Here is a 25,885-nt window from a genome sequence, read left to right as displayed (position 1 = left end):
AGTCAGTAATTTGTTTATGGCTCAGCACATTCATTTACACATCTTGTTAAGGGATTGTGCTGCGCTTACGAATTCAACATTTTTTGTTGATGTGTTATCGACTCTAATGGTTTCTGATAATTTCCATTGTTAACTGCAACTAAAACGAAATTAAAGCGAAAATGGAACAATTAAAATGAAAAATATTTTTAATCGAATGTAACATCTATTACATTATTATTTATAGCCTTTAAATAATGATGATCATTTTCAACTTTCAATAGTGTTTATAAAATTACCATAAATATAAATTTTAAAGTTTAAACGAGATAATTTCCGAAAAAAAAAATTGTTTTAGTTCTCAATTAAAACAATAACTTAAGTCCTAACATTAATAATTTCTGCTAACTCCAGTATAATTAAACCTTGAAAATTTTTATAACATATTAGATTTGCGTTATGAAGTATTTTTAATTCGTCCTTAATCATAAATTATATTTATAATAGCTTGTTGATTTACACGTAATTTATACTTGATAAATATCACATGATTGAGTCAATTAAATACAAACTAATATTTGAATTATATTTTATCAACCTCGAATATTTTGTGTTTAAGTTTTAAATAATCGTGCTCTAAAATATGCTATTACAGGTATATTATTTCGTATTTTGCAAAATATAAAAACTATATTTGTATTAAATATTACCAACAAAATGTAATATTGAAAGATTTAAAATGGTTTTCGAAAAAAAATCTAGTTTACTCCGACACATCCACAAGATTTAAATTGAATTTTTCAAGCTGTTCTTGTGCGAAATCTCACAAGAAATATTCATCGGTTCGGATATAATATTTACTATTAGACGATCAGCAAAAAAAAAAAAAAAAAAATAAAAAAAATAAAATAGATTGGATTTTACTAACAGTGGAGTAAAATGGCTTCGATAATTTCTTCGTGTTGAAATCTTGAAATAATGTTTAACATTTTATTACATTTTATTACGAAACTATAGCTATTGAGATAAACCTACTATCATGCAAAAGGGGCTATAAACTGTTCTTTTTTTTGTGTATTATGAACAGTTTATTTTTATTTTTTTTATTTCGGTTATATTTATATCTCAATTTCAAAAATGCTTTTTTATTTGAATGAAATCCTTTTATCCGCACGGCAGCAAAATTATAAAATTCTACGATGGCGTATATAGTATCTTGAGTAAAAGTGTCGGATTTTCGTAACATGGAAAATAACTGGATGCCCAGTATAGTCACCAGCTGGATCTGCAGGGTGAACCTTTCACGCGAGATACAATGCAGGTGTCTCGTTAAAAATGTAGTTAAACGTACACTTAAAGGATGGATAAGAGATGTGATGGGAGTATAAACTACTGGTCTCTCGAGTATTTTAATGTTAATCCAAGTACTAAAAGGAAGGAAATTCAAAGATGCGGGAGGACAGCTTTTCTTTGACAAACCCGTCAGCTGCTCAAAAGCTTCGGGATTACGGTCAGAAACGATAAACAGGGTGAGAAAAATTGTACGACAAATATATCTTATTTTGATAGGAATAACTGTTGTGTTTATTGTAACAAACAAAATGCTACTTATAGATTTCCTAAAGTGCTTCTGAAACATTTTAGAGTCTAAAAATATCAAAATATTTATAGATAGGCGCCATATAAAATGCAAACATAAAAATCGTAAAATAATTAATCTATTTATTTGTATTAAAATAAAGTATACGACTTTTTTAAAGGACGAATGAACATTCACGTCCTTCCAAATTCTAATAGATTCAACGATTTAGAATGATTTAAAACGAACTCAGCTAAATGTCTAAATCCCTCTGACGTTTCTTTACAATACCTAATATATTGTTTTGTAACATGTGTTTTCTTTTATTTAAAGGTCATCACCTAATGGTAAGCACAACATTTTGACAGCTTAAATTGCCGTCGAAGAGAAAAAATAAAAACAATCTTTTCACGCTTCGACGGTATTTCCGAGTAAGTGCTCTCCCAACGAATTACTACGCCATCGTTCCGGTTGTTGATTTAGCGATCCCCAGACGGTCTAAAATTTACGTCATGTACATTTTACGAGAAAAAATTAAAATGGTTAGAAAATCCAAACAGATTAACTTAGCATTCAGCCATAAATAATATAATATGAACGCTAAAAACATACGAAATACTTAATCTAAAATATTAATAAGTTTATGTATAGTTTTAAAACATTTTATACAATTTACTATAGATGGTTTTTATATTCTTATTAGGGATCCATATCTACATGGTGATTCTCTACAAATGTTTATGGTACAAATAAACAATATTTAAGCTAAGACATTTTCTAGTGTTTGGATTTAAACAAATTCATTTTTATACATAATCCAAGAAAAACTTACGCAATGTGTATTTACAATTTTAACTTGGTTTTTATTAAAAAGAAAAAAACATAAGCCTTGGTTTTACATAAAAAAAAAACATAAGCCTCACAAATAGTAACATTTTTCATTAAAATAAATAATTTGTAAAATATTTTTAATTACTTTTATTTATGCATATGGTTTATTTTTTTAATTGGATCAATTAATCTTACATAAGCTGAGAAATGTATTTACAATCTTCAATATTGTACCATAGTTCATCATAATATACATAATAGCCCATAGTACATATGATTTTGGTAAAATAGTTTATTAATGACTTATCATATAATATGTACCTGGAACAACAAAATTATTTCAAATTTCCAAACCATATATTTTCGGTCAGTTCCAATTCTTGGATCCAACTACTTAATTCTGAATTGAAAAATATTTGACAATTAGGAAATATTATACATTTCTCTGGTGGTATATAAATTTTAGACAATTTTCGATGACAACATAGACATAATTATTAAATTAATTATAAAGTAACTTCAGTAGAAATAATATTACTGTTGTAGTATTTATTAAGACATTGATAAAATCTGACTCCCAGTCGCATTTTAAATAATAATTAAGTGTAAATCATTAAAACCCCCTAAACCCTTAGCCGTGTCTCAGACATTGTTGAAAATGTCTAAATGTCCATTATATAGAATGCCACAAACATAATATGTGACTGGAATAATGAATGAACCTTTACCGGAGTGAGAAACTTTTACAGTAGGCAGCAGTGCGGAGAATAATTCGCACGAAATGTTTTATATAATTCAGTCTGTAATGTAGGGAAATTATTAATAATGTATAAAATGCGTCACATCTTAAATGCATACTATTATAAACCCAAATCCCACAATTGGTTGAGTACGATTATACCGGCTATTCAATTCTCCTTTAAAATGTCAGTTATTTTTTATTTCAATTATATACCGAAAATAAAAGTATTTTTTAGACTTTGTTTGAAAAACAAATTACTAATCGCATTTCCAATTCAAAATATAAATTAATAACTAACGAAATTTTTAGAAAATTGAGAGTGGCAAAATATTTTAATTAAACTTTATCTTATAACATAACAATAAAACTGCTATTTTAGACACAAAAAAATTTACATTTAAATTACAATACCGTTGCTTACTTTTTCATTCTTGTTTTCGATTAGCATGTAAGAAACTATAGTTTAATTTGAAAAACAAAAATTTACAGGATGATTAGATAATTTTTCTAGAAAAATGGAGCTTACTTTAAAAAAAAACTCAATTTTCATCAAAACTATTACGACAGCATATTCTTAAAGCTTCAAGGACCAATTCAGTTTGTAGAAATTTTGGGATTTTTATGATTTCCACATTGGAATTACTTTTATTTCAAATTTACCTAAAACTTCTTATATTCTCATCTTTCTTTACCGAGTTGTATTTTTTATTCATGTGTAACGATGCATCCAAAAAGTATTAACTTCACATTTATATATATACAAAAGATGAGATTTAAAATATACAACATTAAACAGTAAACTATAAATAGAATTTACTTTAAAAGTAAATATCACTTATTTTTTCGAAATGGAAAAAGCAGAGAAGGATAAAGGAGAGAGAGTGTATAAAAAGATTCTAAAATCATTCAATTTTACACGAAATAAGTTTAGTGCTGTTTGTTGTTTGAGATTTGAGATAAAAAGTATTTTTCGGAAATAGTCCTCTAAATCGTTAATTTTAACACATTTTTTATTTTTTTTATTTTATGAACAAACATTTAACTTTAATTATTAGTTGACAGGTCATTTATTATTATTTCAGATAAATAAAAAATATTACAATCCAAAACTTAATATTTATTCTTTTGTTATATACAACTTATTATAGTAACTAGTAGGTTATTCTAAAAAAATGATCAACTAGATAATAAAATATTATATTTAATTAAATTTTTAATATATTACATTTTGTATGTATCTAAAATGATTTCGAATTTAAATTATAAAAATAAACAATATTTAATTTTAATTAATTTATGGGGATGAGGTTATCTTCTACCTACACACAAACACGCACACACACACATACACACAAATATACACATATTTATGTCTAATGGTTTGTGTTTTTATTACTGTGAATATTGTATAATATATTTTAAAATATACGTTGAGAGCAAAAAAAATAATAATACTTTTATTTCACAGATTTGAATGTGTCTACCAATATTTATTCATATTTGTTTTTTAAATAATAAATATATTTGAAAATACAATCGTAGACATTTGAAATTGGTTATCTAATTTAACCATTTTTACGTTTTCCACGTTAACCACATTAAAAATAAGACGCTATCAGTGCAAATTAAAACCGATTTTTCATTCTTGGTGATAATTATTACACTTCAACTTTTATTTTTGCACTCATCGCCAAACAATATTAACCGGATTATTGGTTCTAAAATAACAAAAATTATCGTTACCCAAATTAGTTGAATTATGTTTAATTATTATTTGTACTAATTTATAAATATATACAGGAATATGCAAATATTAATATAATATATATTATATAATATAATAATAATATAATATAATAAATATGCAATATTTTTAAAAATACAGAATTTAAATGTTTTTTAAACGTGCATTAGTTCGAAGATTGAAGGTTGAAACGTAATTAGGCACACATTTATACATAGTTGTTATAATTTTTTACCGACATAGAATCTATATAACCGTGAAAAATATACAGTTAAAATATATGTTCCTGATAAAAAAAATACTTGTTAAGTCATGAGGTATCAATAATTTTCGAATCTGTGATTGTCTTTTAGCATTTTATACGCATTTGTGCGGTAATAGGCGACACCATCATAATTGCTGTTTAAGTCATATAATAATAGAAGCCAATTAAAATTTCCACGTAACACGTAAATAAAATATGTTTTTTAAACAATTCACAAAAAAAGTTTTGAAAAAATGTTTGTGAAACATGGATTATAAAAGGGTGATAGAAAGTTAACTGTTCCAAAACAATGAAAAGATAATATTGCGAAAAACGTTAGCCAGACAATACCTCGCAAACAAAAGCACCTAGTATCTTATTTAAAACGGCTTATTAATTGTAATACTGACATTGTGCCGAAGCTCATAAGCTCTTTAATTGCATAAAACAGAAATAGTAATTGTTTTTCTTGAATATAAGGAACATATAACTGGTGCACCCTGCCATAAATTACTAAATAAGTTTAAGGAGAAAAAGTACCTCTAATGTTAGGAAAACTCCAGTAAAATGTTTGCATTAGAGTCACGAATCGAATAAAAATTTAAAAACTCAATTTCTAAAATATTTAAACGATTCTTTCTGATCGATAATTTCTTTACGTAATGTAATCGAAAAATCTTATAACATATACGAACTATGCATTAATTTACACTTTATTTTTTCGTGATTATACTTGTTATTTTTACAATACATACTATTTGATTAAATACAATTACTTCACTAATGACCAAATAGGTAATATTAAAAAAATAAACAGTTATTTTTTTATTTAGTTCACCAATGATAATATCTAACATTAATATTAATGATTCTGTGTATGTGTTACATTGTATTACTTAATAATTGACAAAAGCGAGTGAATATAATTTTACTCTGAAAAGAAAACCGATAAAATACTAAATTCTTGTTACAGGGATTTAAATTGCTAGTATCATTTTGCGGAAACAAGAGAGCTTATCCGTGAATCTTTTTTGCTTTGGGACCAATAATTTTAAAAATATTAGTTATCTCTCATCATTTCAACAATATAACATAAGCAAACAGGAAACATAAGGAAGCAACCAATATAGTAATACTACTCAAAGAGTACAATAGAAAAATTAATTTCTTTAAATATTTAATAACAACAAATATTTTTCAAATTGTATACTTATTTATTTAATTTATATATATACTAATATTATAAAGCTGCTGAGTTTGTTTAGTAGAACGACTTAATATCAGAAACTTCTTGTTCGAATTGAAAAATTATTTTTGTGTTGGATAGCTCATATATCGAAAAAGACTAGAGGCTGTATAACATCATGTTATGGCTAACAGGGACGGAATATTAATGAAATATGTTGTGAATAATTAATAAAAAGTATTAGTAATGTAAACTGTTATTTAAAAAAATTCACAAAAATATTCTTACTAAAAACCCTCTGGCGCAGTGGAATATTTTTATGATTTAGTACAAAGTATTTAGAGTTCGAATAGCCCATTTTTTTGCATTATTTTTACATTATTTTATCTTCTTTTTACTATTATCTAATTAATTATTATATTTATGTAGTAAATATAATTGCATTCAGAATTGTGTATACTGCACTTTTGTACATAGTACCCTTTTTTTTATTTATTTCTTATATATTTTACACCTGTAATTGTAATTATATTAAAAGAACTTAGCTCATATATAGTTTTAAATAAAATAAAATAATTGGTCGAGTCTCAAGAAAGGTTATTAAACCTTATAGAAATTCATTGAATTTCCGAAAATATTAATGTACAAGTAATTTAATCATTGTGTATATGAAATTACAATATCGGGAATCGTATTTTTGTTTTCTAAGTTGAAAAACAATAGCCATTTTGTATAAATGGCTATTATTACTATTAATAGTATTAATATTAATACTATAATTATATATTACTACTATTAATATTACTAATATTACTATTAATATTACTATTATATTGCTACTATTAATATATATATATATTAATATATAGTATATTTATCTTTGTCGTATTGCGATGCGTTAGGTAAGGAACTACATTCGGAACTTACTATGTATGTAAGTATGTAAAATAAAGCAATATAACTAAATTGATGCAATATTAAGAGTTTATTATTCGAAAAGAAGATTTTATGTCACATAAAAGTTCGATTGAGGCATACCTTACCGAAAGAGGTGACTACGTAATAAAAACACATTGATAAGTCTTTTTTTTTTAAATTTTCGTCAAATCTTGTCAAGTATAGTAAGAGGAGAGATAGCTGATGAAGTCTAATGAGAATAAATAGTCTAATAATTAGTCATGGAAAACGAGATTTTACATTTTATTAGTCATAATTAAATTGAAATTTATAACTAATATCAGGATTTTATTATCTGAACAAAGTAATAAGATTTTTGCTGATGCTTTTCTTCGTGTTGGTAATGGTCAGTCACCGACTACAAAAAGTAAAACTAATTTGACTTTTGTTGGTTTTTTGATATCTCATTTGAAGAACCTAATTAAAATTTTAATCCGGAAACATCTATTATTTTTACTAAGACGTTAAGTTAATTTCAGGAAAAAAACAATTTGGTCCCCAACTAACGAGCAAGTCAATGAAAAAAAAAAACATGGTACTGCTAAGGATCAATGCATCAACAAAATTTTATTATTCAGGAAATTGTCTTGGTTCCTAGAGTACTAATGATAACAACCAATCTACCATTTCAGATAAAACGGCTTCAATTTCCAGTAAAACTATACTTTTCAATGACCACCAATAAGGTAAACATTTAGCTTTAAATTTTGTAGGTTTAGACGTAATCGCCCAATATTTTTTCCGTTGTCAATCGTAGGGCTCTGATATGTAACACATGCAAAAAAATCTATTTTTGTTGGCTCAAATGGTGAGATACTTAACGGTATGTATCCAAAAACAGTTAATGCTTAAGGAAGAATGAAATATAAAATTTTAAAATTTATGTTTGAAATTAAACACAATTTAAAAGCATAGATCATAATAAAACTAATGCATTCCACACTTCGATCTAAATATTTCTGTTCAATACTTTGTACAGGAAAATCTGTGAGAGACAGTCAGTGTGTGTGTATATATATATATATATTTAAAATAAATGGTCTCATAGTTCTATATGCAAGGAATTAATAATTTTATAATCGATCATAGATTTTACCAGGACTATACATAATACAAAAATAAATATATCCGTGGTAGAATAATTACGTCTAATGTTTATGTATTTTCTACTACTATTAAATAAAATTATTCTTTTAAGCATTAATATAAATATATTTATTTATAATTAAGCTCTAATCTCTTTACCAATTTAGTGGTATTGGAAATATAATGTTATAATATAATTAAAATACATCTAATCCATATTTTAAATAATCTTTGAGGTGTATTTTATTAAAATATACTCCATAAAATAAATTATCAGAATTCGGATGAGTGTCAAAACTGTAATATGATAAAAGGATTTTGAACTAACGGATACACAAATTATGAGTCTGGTACACTAAAAGTTGTTCAAGAATATAAATTTCCAGAATAACTTATTACTTTTACCCGAATACTACTAATTATATATTATTTTGGAATATAAATGCTGACATTAATTTCTGATAATTAATTATTAAATAGTTACTTTTCAACACTAAAATAACTTGATTTTTATTTATTTTTGAATTCCTTTAGTCAAAATTTAGAAAAAATTCAAATGAATAGATCGACTAGAATTTGAAACTTAATATCATTCATGAGGTTATTCTGAATTTTGTCATCAATAAGGGTAATAGCTATTTTAGTACCTCATCGTTAAATATTTTGTGTACTTTACCAAGTAAATATCAGAATATTTTAGGTAAAAATAAAAAATAATGTTGTAATATAACTGCAAAGTCTTTAAAGATATCAAAGGATACTCAATTTTCAACTATTCTTATAAAAATAAAAAATGTATTTAATCAATTTAGTATTTTATTTAAATAATTTAAATTTGAATGATGATTTAATAAAAATGTGTATATATATATTTTTTTAATAAAGAGTTCAATAATTTTATTGGTTAAATGTGTCATTTGTATTTTTTAAATATTCTTTGCTGAACTAATAATAATTATTAAATTTCAAAATTTTAAATTTTACATACACTGATATAATAAAAAATTTTATTTAATATTCAGCAAAAAAATGTACTTATTAATTACTTAATATTCGTCCAGATGTTATCAGATAATGTAATAAAACATTAAAATAACCCCAACATTAAAATAATTATGATACACAAAAATCACAAACCCTATTCCTGAAATGATAGGAACAATTATGAGTTATGATTATTTATTCATCCAAATACACTTATCAATAAATATTGAATACAAATCCTTACATCCAGAAATAATCTGCGACTTATGTTAAGTGAACCATTTACAACTTAGATACAATTAATACTTTGAAAATTGATAATTTTATGTGAGTTAATAAACTATTATAATACAAAGTTCTACTGAACGAGTTGAATTTATATGGTATTTGTAAACAATAACCATCCATGTATTCTCTTACAAAGTGGTGTATAAAAAAAGAATGTTAAAAGTTTGTGGTGGAGAAAGTATCGTAATTTGCACGAAGTGTTTTTATATGTATATATATATATACAATTCATAACATTAAACGTTAATATTGTTGTAAATATGTTGACATAAATGATGACGTTAAGCTAATATATATATCTCAGTCATACGCGTTAGGTATTTTTTTTACAAGATAAATAATATAAATATTATGTACATTACACTGTAACAATACAATAGTCTACAACAAAAAAAAAATCATACTAAATTAGTATTATTGGGATATGTGCTTATATTAAGAAAAAAGACGATAATCGGTAAAATACGCCATTTACCAGTAAATTATTATTCTACCAAAATTATCAATTATATAGGTAAATGTTATAAAAAAGAGCATTGTTCCTTGGATTTGACTGTGTCCTACATATTTATAATCTATGATAGTATTACAGTTCAGGATTAACAAATTACGGATCCAGGATGCTCCGTGGACCTATCAGCACTTCCCGGGCTTCGTCAGGTGGATTCCCGAGTATTCAACGATTTCCAAGGTGCCCTGGACATACCAGTTGTCACAGGCCCTATCTGGCCACGGTTGCTTCCAATATTACCTACACCACATGAGTAGGGCTACAAGCCCACGCTGCATGTACTATCCGTATGGATTGGACACCGCCGAGTATACCTTATTCCGATCTCTGAACTGCGACGGCCTGCGCGAGGAGCTTCGCGCCCACCTCGGCCGATCTCCTACAGCCGAAAACGTCCTGGAAATCTTGTGCGGGCCAGTCTTTGAGGACCTGCCGGTACACCATCAAGAGATGCAGGTCGCCCTCTGGGATATAGAAGAGATCTTCAGGATCTTCTGCAAGATGGCTGTGGAGATCTTGACCCTCGAGATATAAGAGAAAACGGTGCGGCAAACTGCAGAAGACAATGGTCGGTGATATTTCACTATGGCTGTCTAGGATGGCTAGCTTAGGCCGATCCGTGAAGAGGCTCTCCGAACAAGATGTCTAGGATGCCGGACCTAGGTCGACTCGATAAGATATTACCACATTGTTGTGCATATATGCTAAATATTAATTCTATGTTTGTAAAGGAGATAATGCAATGTATGTTCCGTGTATCCCCATGTAAATTGCATTTACTTATTCACTCTCTTGGGCCCATGTTCTACGCATACACATCAGCAATCGCTGAGGAAGGTAGTTCCCAGACCTTCGAGGGCTTATCAAATTTGTATGTATGTATATGATTTTTATTTTACTCAATAAACGATGCTGCATGGAGGTTAAGCAATGATGTGAAAACAGTTCGACTCCCGTGTAGTGATTTACACGAAAAAAAAAAGATTAACAAGTGATCAACAGTAATAAAATCAAGTTTTTGCTCAGCTATCTACGTTTGTTATGATATTTTTTCTTAGTGAAATTAAGAAAAATAAACAAAGTAAGACACTTAAATATTAAATATCTAACTTTTAAGTTGGTCAAATCACACTAAATACGTCATTTTTTCTGATGTCAATAACCGGTAAATAACTTCAATTACAAGATCTACCAATTTTCAAATAAATAACATAATTCACCGACGTCAACGTCTTTCACCGTAATTTAATATATATATATATATATATATATTATATTTAATTCATTGAGTTAGTATTTACGGTTTAATCGAATTAAATATCCAGACATTTTCAACATACCATTTCGATGTAGTATCTTTCAGATAAAGTTAGCCAAAAAGGGTCGATGGGTCATATTAACATTCTTTTATGGTTCACCCATAGTTATGTACTATATAGGTTTACTGCACATCAGTAAATTTAATACACACACACACACACACACACACACACACACACACACACACACACACCCGTACACAGACTTCTGTAAAAGTTGTATACTAGTAATAACGCGGCAGTGGTTTAGTAATTTCTTTGCGAACAACCAACTCCCTATCATCGTTGTAGCTTCGTCGCTGCCACGTTGTCTACTGCACAGAGGTTCTGTGAACCAACCCTGCCCGCCAATTACGAAAATATTGCTGGTTGTATCGAACTGTTAATACGTCCGGTGTTAAAATAATATACTATGCGCACACTTTTACAATATGTATACTGAATGTAGACGCGATATTACGACAATGCGCCACAGGGCGATCGGCTTATCGTGTTACAGCGGTTTTCTCGTGTTGTGAACACAAACGAAATGCGAAAAACTGCGAAACGCGACGGTTTTAAACGATTGTTTTCTGCGTTTTCGTCGGACATTATTATTTCGTCCCGCGGAACTCTGATCGCGCTGTACACCAATATAATACGTGTGTAATCAAACGTTAATTAATTTTTAAAGACCGCAAACATGAACGACGACAACGGCTTTACCGGGCGCGTCTGATAATTCGCAGAATTATCTTAAGAGCACGCGCGCTGCGGTTTCACTCGCAGCGCCTCGCGCCGGTTGTGTACAACTTCGCGTAGCCGACAATCGTCGCGAGAAAATTAGATGGTATCGTCTCGCAGCACGTGCCAATTTCGCCGTCAAAGGGAAAATACGGCGCGGGAGAAAGACACCGGAGAGAGAAAAAACGGGACACGTGTAAAAAGAGAACGACAAAACGATGAGGGGGAAAACAACGAGACACGAGAGGTGCACGTGTGTCATATTACTCGGAATAACGAACCGTTTTCAAATGTTAGCGAGACTTATACGTCGTATTAAACTCGCGTACGCCTCCACGCGTATACGAAGAACCGAAAACGGGTGAACGCACGTATGCGGCCGTACGCTTGGCCTCGACGAAGGCACGGGTCTAGGAAGAGGAAGGGCACGCAGCAGGATGACTGTAACTCGATTCATCATTACCGTCGTCGCTATTATTATTATTATCGTACACTGCTACGTATGATACGTATATCCTTCAAATGCGGAAATTTAATTCGACAGAAAGCAAGCCGTCACGGGACGAGGTATTGTGGTAGAGACGGGTGGATGACGACGGTAGATACTGCGGTGGCGGGAGCACAGGCTTACGAACAACAACGAACGACAAGATGTGTGACAGTTTATCTGCAGCCATGAGACCCCACTCGTAAGAAATATTTAGCGTCCATGTTCACATCGTAGACGACGCGATGGTGAAATAAAAGGAACGCGAGACAAACGTCTGCAATAAAGAGACGAGACCAAAATGTATCCTTCCGTTTTCTTTCTTGGTCCATCGCACGCGCGTGCTCGCTCCTCGGAAGAACCGCGTCCCGTCGCAACCGATGTTGGGATGCGTTTTTAGTGTGCAGCCGGGGTACGGTTTATTCGTCTGCGTACGGATATGTGTAGTACGTGTAGTAACATACAACTGCATACGAATGCTGTTACGTTACGCAAACTGCGAGGTGAGTAAGGCTAGCGCCGCGTGCGTTATAGATAAATAAATCGATGGCAGCGGTACACACCGTTTTACAACGTTTAACAAATAAAAAACACGGTACGTATAGTGTAAATCTAGAAAGAGAAAGAGAGGTATATGGATTAGGGTAGTATGGTTAGAGGGTGGACAAGAGAGTGAGAGAGGGTGATAGAGTGAAAGAGAAGCGAAAACTCTCCCGGGACGGAAATTTGGCAGTAAAGTGTGTCGGCGGTGGTGGCGCGACGCGACTAGGGTGTATGTCGGTACACGAGGCGGTGCTAGTAGTAGTGGTGGTGGTGGTGGTGACGACCACATCTCTCTCTCGCCATCGCCGTCACCGTCGTCGTCGTCGTCGTCGTCGTTGTGCACTCTGTAAAAATGAACGGCGGCAATGACGATGACGGTGGCGGCGGCAGTGGCGGACTAAAGCTTGCACAACCTGGCTGGTTGCTCAGGCTGAGCTTGTTGAGGACGGCGGCAGCATTAGCGGCGGTAGGCAATGGTGGGAGTAGAGGATCGATCATTTGCACACACGCATATAACCCCCCGGGCCACTAAATCTGCAACGAGACCTCCTCTCTTTTTCTCTTTCTCTCTTTCCTATGCTCCCATTCCCTACCCGTTCATCTCTCTTTCTCTCCTTTTACACTACACACCACCCGTTCCTCTTTCTCTTTATCGTCATTCGTGTTCATTTTCCATATCCTTTTCTTTCTCCCTCCCTCTCTCTCTCTCTCTCCCACTCACCCTCTGACGCACACATTTCTCTCTCCCTCTTTCCTTCCGTAACAGGGTCCGAGAGATCGTTTCTCTTCAACCGATTCTGCACCACCACCACTGCCATCGCTCCAGTACGGTCCCTCAGCTCGTTTCCCCTTTTTTGCCACCGCATGCACCCTGTTTGTACGTTCTACAACAACCCCTTGGCATTTTATTAAAACGTCATGTACCGTAAACGGTCACCAATAAAAAAAAATAAATAAATAAATAAACAGAAAAAAAAGAAATAAAATATAGAAAAAAAAAACTTTTCACCTTTTTACAACATATTTTTTTTTTTTTGCTAACTCATAATATATACCTTACACACATACACACATATTCCCCACTTTTCTACCTTCAACCTACTATCTATTTGCTGATCACCCACCACCACCACCGTTACGTACCATCTGTTTAATACGCGTGTAGGTCTGTGCTCGTATTATTGTCATGATCATAACCACTGTGTTTACCCGACGTGTACTGGTCGTCCATCATAATATGTATACAGCAAAAATAACGAATACAAAGCGGGTGAGTATTGTATTAAATTCAAGCTGTCCGTCCAAACATGATTTTATATCTCCAGAAATGATCTAGAATTGCTACCAGAACAAAACTGTTTTTAAAAAATAATAAAAAAAAATACATGTTTTTGTCTGCGGTTAACGCACAAAATGTAACCGTATCACGAAAAATAAAGATTTATTATCACTCGACTCAAGTATAATTTCGCTTTCATTAAAAATCGATAGGTGCTCTCATAATTATTCATATAGGTTTGACATAAGTATTATTTTAGTTCGACATAGTATAAAGTTAAAACGAAATTCAATTTTTAAAGTTTCGTTCCATGAATAATTATGGATTTTCTCTAAATATTATAACATGTTAATAATTAATGACCCCATAAATGTCGTAAGCCTTTCACTAGCAATAAATCATATTTCATTTTATTGAATACGTTAAAAACGTGTAAATTACTAATAAAGCAATAAATATCTCAACCAATGTGTAGCAACAAAAATATGATAACATAACACACACATGTATGGATATTATTTTCGCATGATATTTAAATTATAAACATAAAGTTTTTGTGGTTTTTTTTTTTAAATATACAATATATTTTATAGTTCATTAATTTCAATATATATATATATATATAAATATATGATGTTATATTATTAAAGTTTGATAACTTTACAACAATAAAATCTTTTAATCTAATTTTATTTATGAAATATGCAAGAAAATGTTGCATACAGTTTTGGTTACATACCTACACATATGCATACTATATTATTATAAAGTTTAAAGCCAAAAACATTCCATGGATAGTTGACCACATAACTAAGTTTAAATTCGTAAAAATCTAACTCTCGAGATATTTATTTATTATATTGTATGAATACCAGTTATCTGACTTGGCATCTTACATGAATCTTATTTCATTTTAAATAATATTTAGCATATTCATATTTATGCTTATCATATTTAAATTTATGTTTTCCAGTGAAATATGAAATCTTTAATTGTTTAACGTTAATACAAAATCACGTATTCGAATTAAAAAAATTATCAAAAAGTACTATAAATCTCCTTAAAGAAAAATGATATAAAAATTATTATTGAAATCAAAATGTATACTACCTATAAAAATTTAATATATAATTTTTGGGATTTCGAATTACCAAAAATTTGATAAAGTGGTATAATAAAACTATTTCTAATTCAAATATTATTTATAATTTGGAAAATAATAAACCCATATTCGAGCTTAGAATATTTATTGACTTATTGTTTTAATTTATTGTCGACAGAAAACTTACGGACAATGATTATAACAAAAAAAATTTAAAATAATTATATTGTATTATATGAAATTTTAATTTCGACAATATTCAAATTTAATTCTACTGAAGATTAATGATGTATCGGTACATAAAAACCATAACATTTGGAATTATTCAAGTAGTAGTAATTTTTAACAATTAGTAATTATATGGATTGTAGTAATTTTATGTATAAATTTGATCATTTGTGATTATTCAATATTAAGACTTTGTGTATTATTTGATGATGATATTATTACCCTGACGAAAACTATTGGTTTTAAAACCTTTTTTTTTTTTTTTTTGCAAAAGAGATTATAATTTTAAAAAAAAAAGTCTTGACATTATAATACAAGACTTATTAAACCTTATTATGTCTAAAATAAAATGCTCTCAAAAATAACTCGAAATCATCGATTAACAATTATTTTTTAAGTACTACTAATACTTTAAAAGATATTTTAGTCAAGCTCCAGTCACAATCGTTTTCAAATAAGAATATTTATCATTAACTTAAAAATTACAATAAACCAAATGCATTAATATTAGTAAGATGATACGATTGCCCTACATTTAACATTAATTATGGATACTATAATCTAATGATTTCGTTATTAATACAGTGTTTTTAAGTATCCAAAATGTTATGCACACTCAAATATTCATTCAAAGACATTCTTCAAACGTCTATCAACATTTATACGTGAAATTTGAAAATTATTTATTCGTTTTTTAATATAGTTTAAAACTACAATATTTTATTTTATCCCGTATACAGTAATGATAATTTCTTATGATGTTTTTCATGAAAACATTTTTATAATCGTATTAAATACAGAACAAAATATAATTATATAATATCATTGCTTTTAATTTAATAACAAAAACATAATAATAGTTGACAAATAATTAAACAACATAATATTATACGTAGTTGTACAGACATTTTTATACGGTACTATAAATTGTAGTCTATAATTCATATTATTAATACTAGTCTCACATTTAAGGGAGTTTAACCCTTATGGACGTTTAGTAATTCTTACTTCACCACTGACTCGTAAACCTTATTATCCTATTCCGAACTTAATATAATGTTGTCACATTGCTCGTTCACCACTCAATACCCTAATTTTACAATCCACCAAGAAAAGGGATCTTCTACGCTATTTTTAAATAATTTTATTAAATTAAACAACATAATTCAATATAGTTTTAAACATAAATTCAAATATATACTCATACTTCTCAAATATGTCTAATACAGTGATGAATTAATTGCCTAATATTCAACATTGTAAAATATAAGTAAAATTCCAATTTGCTATTGTGTATTATCGAGATTATATAATTTATATTTAATGACAATTAACATGGGAAACTGCAGATACGTTACCGTAGTTTTAAATTTTTTTTTCTTTTGCTTCCTTTTACAGTGTGCACAAGAAAATTAAATTAAACAGTCAAGTGATTACCAATTAAATAATATACAGTATAAGGGTTAACTATAAAGATAATTGTATACTAGCACTTAAGTAATTAAATTTTGTACAATAATGTTTAATTAGATTAAAATATCCAGAAATTCAAAATAATAAAATCTATGTTATACAAAACATTTTTAAGTATACTAACTTTTAATGTAATTATAAATAAAAAAATAAAAATAAACATTGTTCAGACGGTAAAAAATCAGAGGGTTATTCATTATACTGTGTATTATTTATATAAAATTACACTACATCCAAAAAAACTCATACGAATGACAATTATTTTAAAAATAATTTTCTCAAAACATATTTAATAAAACTTAAGCCTTATTTTTAATGTATAAAATTATATGAATAATCAATATAAAATATAGATAGTTTAAAACAGTTAATACAACTACCTATTAATTTTATTTATTTTTTTTTTTAATTTACCTTTAGGACTCATTTCCAGTCACATACTTAGAATGTATATAGTCATACAATATAATATATGATCATGGTAATATCGTTGTGAACATGAAGATGTAACCAGCAACAGATTTATAACTACAGAAGTCAGTACACTTCTGAAGATGAGGAAACATCAGAAAAATAAATATTATTATAAATATATATATATATATAAATACATACAATTATCAACGAATTCATATTTATATGAATAAATTATTAATTTTTATTTTGACTGAAGTATGAGTTTTTTATTCTTTATTTTATATTAACCAAAAATGGCTAATATACTTATATTATGATAAAATTTACTTAATTACTAAAATAACATTTTTTTTTCATTCTAGTTATAAATATGAATAATTCATACACATATGTTCAATCAATGTTTTTATTAAATATATTTCAGTAAAGAATTCCGATAAATCAGTTATATTACTTGTATTAAATTAAATAAGTTTAAATCTATTGCAAACGTAGACAACCTGTTCCCTTACATTGAATACATTTAATTTATTTGAAAATTAATCAATGCAAACACACTTATATTTTTAAACGGCAATTTTTAAATCATCGAACCCTTCTTTAAAATTCTAACTTAGAATGAATTGTTCAATAAACTTCACTTTATACTTACCTGTTTTCAATGACGAGGGTATAACAAAAATCATTCTTTGAATATAAATTGTCTAAATTCAAATTATGTACCACAATAATGTATGGTTTAAAATATACTACTTGTACTTAATATTTACATTTTAAAAATAATAATAGATATTATGTTTAATGAATATAAAACGTCAAAGTAATTTTATTTGTACAACATTAAATAATAGAAAGGTATAAAAACAACAACAACTAAGATACCTCATACAAAGCATAATATTATTATTGTCTGTTAGTGAAACCAATAAAAGCGAGCGAGGTGTTTTATGACGTCTTAACATTTCCGTTCTAATATAATATCAAAACACACACACAACGGTATTAAAACCAAAAATAAAAATAAACGGTGTGTAAGTCCATTTAACCTGCCGATCAATTGCGCAAGGTTATTATTATTATTATTATTATTATTATTACTATTGTTATTATATGATCTCGACATTCAATGAGGGCGGTAGCGGTAGTGGTGTATGATGCGGTATAGTTGTGGTATATATGAACTATGAACGAACAGGAATGTGGAGGTGTGACTGGAGAGGAAAAGATAGTAAGTAGTGAGCGAAATTCGTTTTTGCATCAATCATTTTGATTGGAACTGACAGGCTTTGGAGGTTTTCAAATCGTGCGGGATGTTTTCAATATCACTAGTGAAGGTGAGCCCGAACAGGATTACGCATGCTTCTTCAAAAGAAATGAAAAAAAAAAAATAAGAAATATAAAGAAAGAAAAAGTAACGATCACGCAATTCTGATTCTGACGTTTGTTTGGTAAAATACCACATTACACAATAACACCTCGTTATGTCTGTAGTTGTCGGCGTGAAAAACGATTAATTCCGGTGAGCATAGGATTGGTCTCTCCAGGGAGAAGAAACTTACATTTTCTTTATTTTCATTTCCTGAAACCAAATTTCACCAACGAAGCCTACTTGTCATCAAGATCGTATACTCGTCTCAATTCACTAATGTAAATATGGTTTACTACAATCTTTATACTTACAGTATACATTTTATGAATATATTGTTAGATTGTTTTAGAACAACATACAATAAAATATTTTATGTTACATATGATGAACTATAAATAAATCATATATCCAACCATTTTACTTCGAAACTTCATAGTGTCAACCGATGTAATATACCATCAGTTGACATAGCCGTTCATTGTTTACAATGTATTTTTCCTAAGATTTTCAACAATTGAATGCTATTAATATTTTTTTAAACAAATTTAAAATATTGTTTCAATACTATATTGCAGTAATAAAAATGTTCACTAAAATAACTACTATAAACGAAAAGTCAAAATATAGTGTATTTATATTATTTTTATGTATTTAAAAAGTATAATTTTGTTTCTTCGTAAGTATATTATAAATAATAATAAATTATTTAGTATATTTATAAAGATTCAATAATCGTGCAACGTATAAATTAATGGATTTCGCTCAATATTTAAAACTAGTTTGACATTTACATTTAAATTTTAAAATTATAAATATTAAAGTTCTAAATTAAAATAAAAATAATAATATTTTAAATCTAGGTTTACATAAAAATAACTTCTTATAAATCACATTAAACTTAAAAAGTTCGTAGATAATTGCTAGTTCATAATTACTTACGATTGATTAATCTATGAAAAATAAAATGTTATGAAAGGTTAATAAACTTTTTTAGAAGTATGAATTACGTAGTTGATTATGATAATTCAACATTCAATGATGCATAACTATTAATGAAGTGTCGTCAATTTTTTTATAACAAAACGGATATGGGTCAGTATTTATAAAAAGATAAAATACATTAATTTAAAAAAAAAAGTAAAAAATTGGTGTTAAACCATTGTAAACACTTCAATATTGAGTGACATAAATGAAGATAAATGGATGGGTTTACTATAAAAAATCATATTTAGTATAACAAGTTTAAATAAAATAAAAATATAACTATAAAAGACTAATGCTGTATCAGAAATAATAAAAGTATGTATATATTCCCGCAATACTTAATTTAAAATAAAAATCTACTTATATAATGCAGGGTGATCCAATCTTTTGTATTTTGCGGGCCAATTTATACATTTATATAAGCATCGGAAACTTCCAAAAGAAATAAATGTTTCATTCATATTTTATTAGAAAATATGTTGTTTAGAGAAACCCATAAGACTATTGTTATTATTTAATATGATTATTATTATTATAATTATTACTCGACAATATGACTGACTGTAGCCGTCTTGCTCTATTGTAGTTTTTTCCTCGAACACAATCATAAAAAATTTTAAAATTATTATATATTTACTGCAAATGTCTTCTAAAAGAGGCCAAAAAAATAAAAAATAAAAAAAATACTGAGAGCCGCAGATTGGACTCCTCTGATCCAATACAATTATTTTGTCAGATTAAACCATTTTAAATCTACTGTCTCAAAAATATATCATTAAATATTTATATTTTATGATTTTGTTATTAATTTTTGTATGTTTATTTTGTTTCCTTATTTATATTTAGAAAATAGTTTACATGCATTATAGCTATTTTGAAATAAAAATATTCATATATTGCACAATAAAATATATATTTTAGTAATGGGTCATATTTTCTATAAACCAAACAAGAATAAAATATTTAGTGAAATTGTATTTTACCTTACATCGTCACCAAAGAAATGTTGTCTTAATAATTACGTATTCAATAATGAAACCGAAGTCTTAACTCACCTGTAACATAAACAAAAAAAAAGATCGTAAATTTATAGTAATACATTTGATTTAATATTTAATTAATAACATATACGTTTCGTATATAATACCATCAAATTTGTAACGCTTGTTTATCAATAAATCATAGAATTAATCAACTGTCTCACTCAATACATATAAATTCCAAAAGTGGATATAGCTTAACTCTTTATGCTAACATTGCAATAATTGTTATATAATTATTATGTCAAAATAATCAAATGAGTAAAATATATATGTAATAATAAAATGTATACAATTTCCAATATTAACTTAAATAACTATATAATATTTTAATAAAGATGCAAGTGTAACGTATCATGAAATAGTTCACGCCATTGCATTGTCAAACTCTCCACGGGCATATATTATGGCCTAACAACTTTATAGAGGCCGTTTGTATATAACATTAGGTACAACAGCTTGTTAAAATACAATTAATTGTTTGTTTATCATCCACACCCAACCTATACGGAGACGGCTTGTTAAAAATTCCATAAATATTTCAGACAAGCAGTTTTCTCGTAACTGTCGACTAAAATCCGTTTAAACTTTTCATTATGTTAAAAAGACTAGGTGGAGTTCGTTAACGGCCGTGGGAGGCTTTCAGTTCTGTTTGGGCGGTGAATTTCTCTTTTTTTTTTTTATATAGGCTACTTAAAAAGTAAAAAAATCACGAAAATAAATTGCACTCGCATTTTACAAACTTTCTTGGCCAAATGTTCCAACACATTCCTACTTCATTCCTAACCCTTTTTCTAGTTATTTTCTTAAACTTATTCAGTTCCAACCAATCGACAATTAAGTCATCTGGTTGTTTGACTTTTAATCAAACTTCCTAAATCAGTCGTATACCGACTCCACATAACGAAGAATCTCCAATACTTGATCGAACAAGAAGTGAATGTTTAAAAAGAAAAACCAACCATCTTTTAGGAATTTTGTGTATACAGGCCTTTACATTCGGTCCATCATTAATATTTATTTTAATTATGTATCGGAATTAAGAGAACATAAAATACTTTTTCTTCTTCTTTCATACGAAATTGTATTATCTTTCGTTTGATATTACGGCAAATGGGTGAAATAAAAACTAACAAGGGTAACTGTGGACTGAAAATCTTCTCTACCATACGAGATTTCATTTGATGAAAGCTCTTTATCGCGTGGTGAACTGTGCCACAGGAATAAGGCGGGGGATATATAGAAGGCTGTAAAAAGGAAAAAGGTATAGCAAAACAAGTGAAGTGGTGGCCAAAGGGATAGTGGAGAATAGCCTTAGAGAAGCCGCTTTATTTTTAGTGTCGACGATTTATACGAGTATCCGAAATAATGATGGCTGTCACCGAACGGAACAGGAGAGAGAACTCCTCGATGCGAACGCCCCGGGGTCTTTAATGGAACCGATTTTTAACTCGACCCGGCGTTATTTTCTTCTTTCTTTTTCTTATTTCTCTTACCAAATATTTCCCCTTCTCCCTCTCTTTCACTCTCTCTCTCTCTCTCTCTCTCTCTCTGTCTTTTCCTTTACACACATGCATTGCCGAATTACATACAAATTTGCCAGAAAAACGACTAACACTTACAATATCAATGGTGAACAATTAATTTAGCTGCCATGATCTTGACTGTGATTATTTAATAAATATATCAAGCGATTTTATACACACGAGTTAAATCAAGAGAGTACAGCAATGTTTTGTGTCAAATCTTAATACCATTTAAAAAACCTAATTTGAATATTGAGTACATACTTTAACTGTATTGAAATGTATTAGTTATTTAATGAATATTTTAAAATACATTACCTTTAGTGGTAATATGATTTTGTATCAATATAATTTACAGTATCAGTAATGCTTTAAATGCAAAGTAATTACGGGCAATAATTCTACCGAGGTGTGACTCACTATAGATGAGAGTAGTGGTAAATTTCCACCGTGACGAACTTCTTTGTATGTGCTTTAAGCCTGAGTGTTGTCCCTGTTACTCGTATTATATTACGCACAACGGGGAATACGCTTATAAATCTATAGAAAGTAAAGGGAATTTATAGTTGGTTGATTAAGGTATAGAATTCCTATTGCAATATTAATACTAACAATGAATGCGCATAACAATACATAATATGTATTAAGTAACAGTTTATGACAATGTTTGTTACAAGAATATAATAACTCGATACATTAAGTAAGAACCTTTACTATGCGTTTTTAATTCATACTTTTTTTTTTTTTTTTTTTAAAAAAGTTTTTCAATTAATTGAGTTTTTATTGAATAAAAATCGAAAAATTAAATATGAAACAAACTATTGATTCAGGTTAAACAAGTTACTTGAGACTTAATCTCTTTTTAAATTGAACTCTGTTCATTAATTACTACAGACGCTTCAAGAGATTGGTAAGATATTTAATAGTTTTATTTGGTGAAGAAAATATACATTGATTTAGTTCCTAAAAAAATATTAAATACATTTTAACTCCAAGGTAAAATATAATAAAATTCTCTTATCTACGTATAGCTGAATGCATTTTTTTTTAATTTTTCCTAGGAAATATAAACTTTATTATTGGCTTATTTGTCATGAAAATATGTATTAATATATAATATATATTAATATATATTTTATATATATTTTATATATATATTATATTATATATGTTTTATATATATTAATATATAAAATTATAAAGTTTTACGAAGTTATAGGAATGATGTTTGGTGTTCGTTTAATAGTAAGTGTAATAAATATTTATTAAATATATATTCTCAAAGTAAAATGTTAATCTTGGTCATATCTTATTTAAATGATTCGTTTAAGACGTGTGTAAAAAAAAGATGTTCTTATATTAATTAATTTGAATTTTGAATCATGTAAGTTCTTTTCATGAAAACACGCAAATATTGATTTTTTTAACTAATAAATTAAGATGAGTGACTTTTCAAAATGTATCTACTTTTAGGGATACAAAAAAAATTCCCAAAGTTTAAACCAATGGATGATGGAATCATTTATGTTATTTAATAGTAATTCAGACATTCAGACAAAGTATTAAGTGAAATATTTTGAACTTTATGGCTCATACGCTGTTGACGAAATCGCCTATGTTGTAACTTATTAAATAATAGTACATTGTATAGTTATGAAAACAATAGTATTTACTGTAGTTCGTTATAATAATTCAAGCTAATTAAATCTGTTCATTTAAAATTGCAACAATAAGTTTTTATTTTGTTTTACAATACTCAGAGATTTAATTCAGTGTTATATTAATAATATATAATTTTACCCGAAACTGTAAAATTGAAAAACTTAGTTATTATTTAATTTTTTTTTTTTTTTTTGTGTTTGTGAATAAATTATAATATAAATATTTTACTATTGAAATCATGATGTTTTTAATTAATCAAAATTAAATATTAATTGAATCCTTGATTCAGACTGAACAAATTACTCGAGACCAAAAATCTTTTTAATTCTTGTTTTTTAAAAACCTTATATTATATTACATGGTTATTGATTTTACAATTAGCACTAGTTATATGTATTTTACAAATGTTGAAAACGTTTTTAAAGCCAATTGATTTGTAAATGTATAAAATAAAAAAGTAAGTCGTTATTATATCTGCTGATGTTCACTGAATGCAACGAATTGTTATTGATTATACACTTGAAAAATTATAATAACACTGAAATGAGACGATATTGTATTCGTATTTAATTCCAAAATATGTCTGTACTTTTAGAATTATTACAAAACAAAAATAAAATATATTTAAATTTTTATATAATTTAGGTGTACAAATGCATAAGATATATTGCATTTGCCTTGGAAACCATACCTATAAATGTCTTCTAATTTTTAGCGAATTATACTCCAATATTTTGACTGGCACTTCAATATAACATCTGTACATTAATACTAATGAATCGTGGTAATGGATTAGTGCGAGTATATATTTCCAGATAGGTATCATATTAGACAGTTACAAATCTTTTCTATTAGTTTATTAGTTGTTTATAATATATTATTTGTTTATTAAATGTTAATTTTGATATTTTTGTACAATGTTACCCATTAAATTGCCAAGTATGATTCTGAACCAGTAAGTAATTAATGGAAATATTTCAAATATGTTTTGAGTGTAATCTAAAATAGCCAATTAAATTTTAATTAACAAAACATTCTTTTAATCAAAACTTTTGATATTAATTCATTTTATTTTCAATGTTTATTTTCATGGTTGGTTTATCAAGTAGCAACATTTATTTCCTTGTATCTTGTATTTATTGGATACAATCTTTTGTGTTTTACTTTTATATACATCCTTTTACGTTGAACATTTTTATGTACAGACAAGTTGACATTTATTAGAAACCTATAAAAATAATCATCATTCTAAATCATTATTTTGAATCATTATTCTGTATTTATTTTGTACTCAAACCGAAAATATTGTTAACTGGTTGTAGCTAAAAACTAGAATCCTAAACATTATGGTTCTTCACTTTATCCATTATACAAACTTTGTAATTATTTTTACTATAAACCTAATATAAAATGTACTTGAAAGTCGAATGACCGAATAACCGAATGTAATTTTAAAACTTAATTTTTTGTTATTTAAAGTTAGTTTTAGTGCAGGTACATAAAAATTACCCAAAATCTTTAGAAAAGGCGTTATTGAAATAATTAAATATACATCCATATCGGTTACTCTTTGAAATATTGGAGAACTATTATGTATTTTAC

At 27.9% G+C, this 25,885-nt stretch overlaps 2 protein-coding genes across 2 annotated transcripts in view; one reads left to right on the top strand and one right to left on the bottom strand.

Moving 5' to 3' along the window:
* LOC112685051 (disintegrin and metalloproteinase domain-containing protein unc-71) overlaps positions 1 to 25,885 on the bottom strand; it is a 236,039-nt gene that overhangs the window by 142,729 nt on the left and 67,425 nt on the right.
* LOC112685053 lies at positions 10,381 to 10,665 on the top strand. The gene has a single exon (XM_025556817.1). The coding sequence runs from the start codon at positions 10,381 to 10,383 to the stop codon at positions 10,663 to 10,665; it is 285 nt and encodes a 94-aa protein (XP_025412602.1).

Source organism: Sipha flava, unplaced genomic scaffold, assembly GCF_003268045.1.
Source record: "Sipha flava isolate LNK unplaced genomic scaffold, YSA_version1 263_pilon_pilon, whole genome shotgun sequence".
NCBI lineage: Eukaryota > Metazoa > Arthropoda > Insecta > Hemiptera > Aphididae > Sipha > Sipha flava.
The sequence above is the reverse complement of the archived record's forward strand: the minus strand, read 5'-3'. Positions and strand labels throughout refer to the sequence as shown.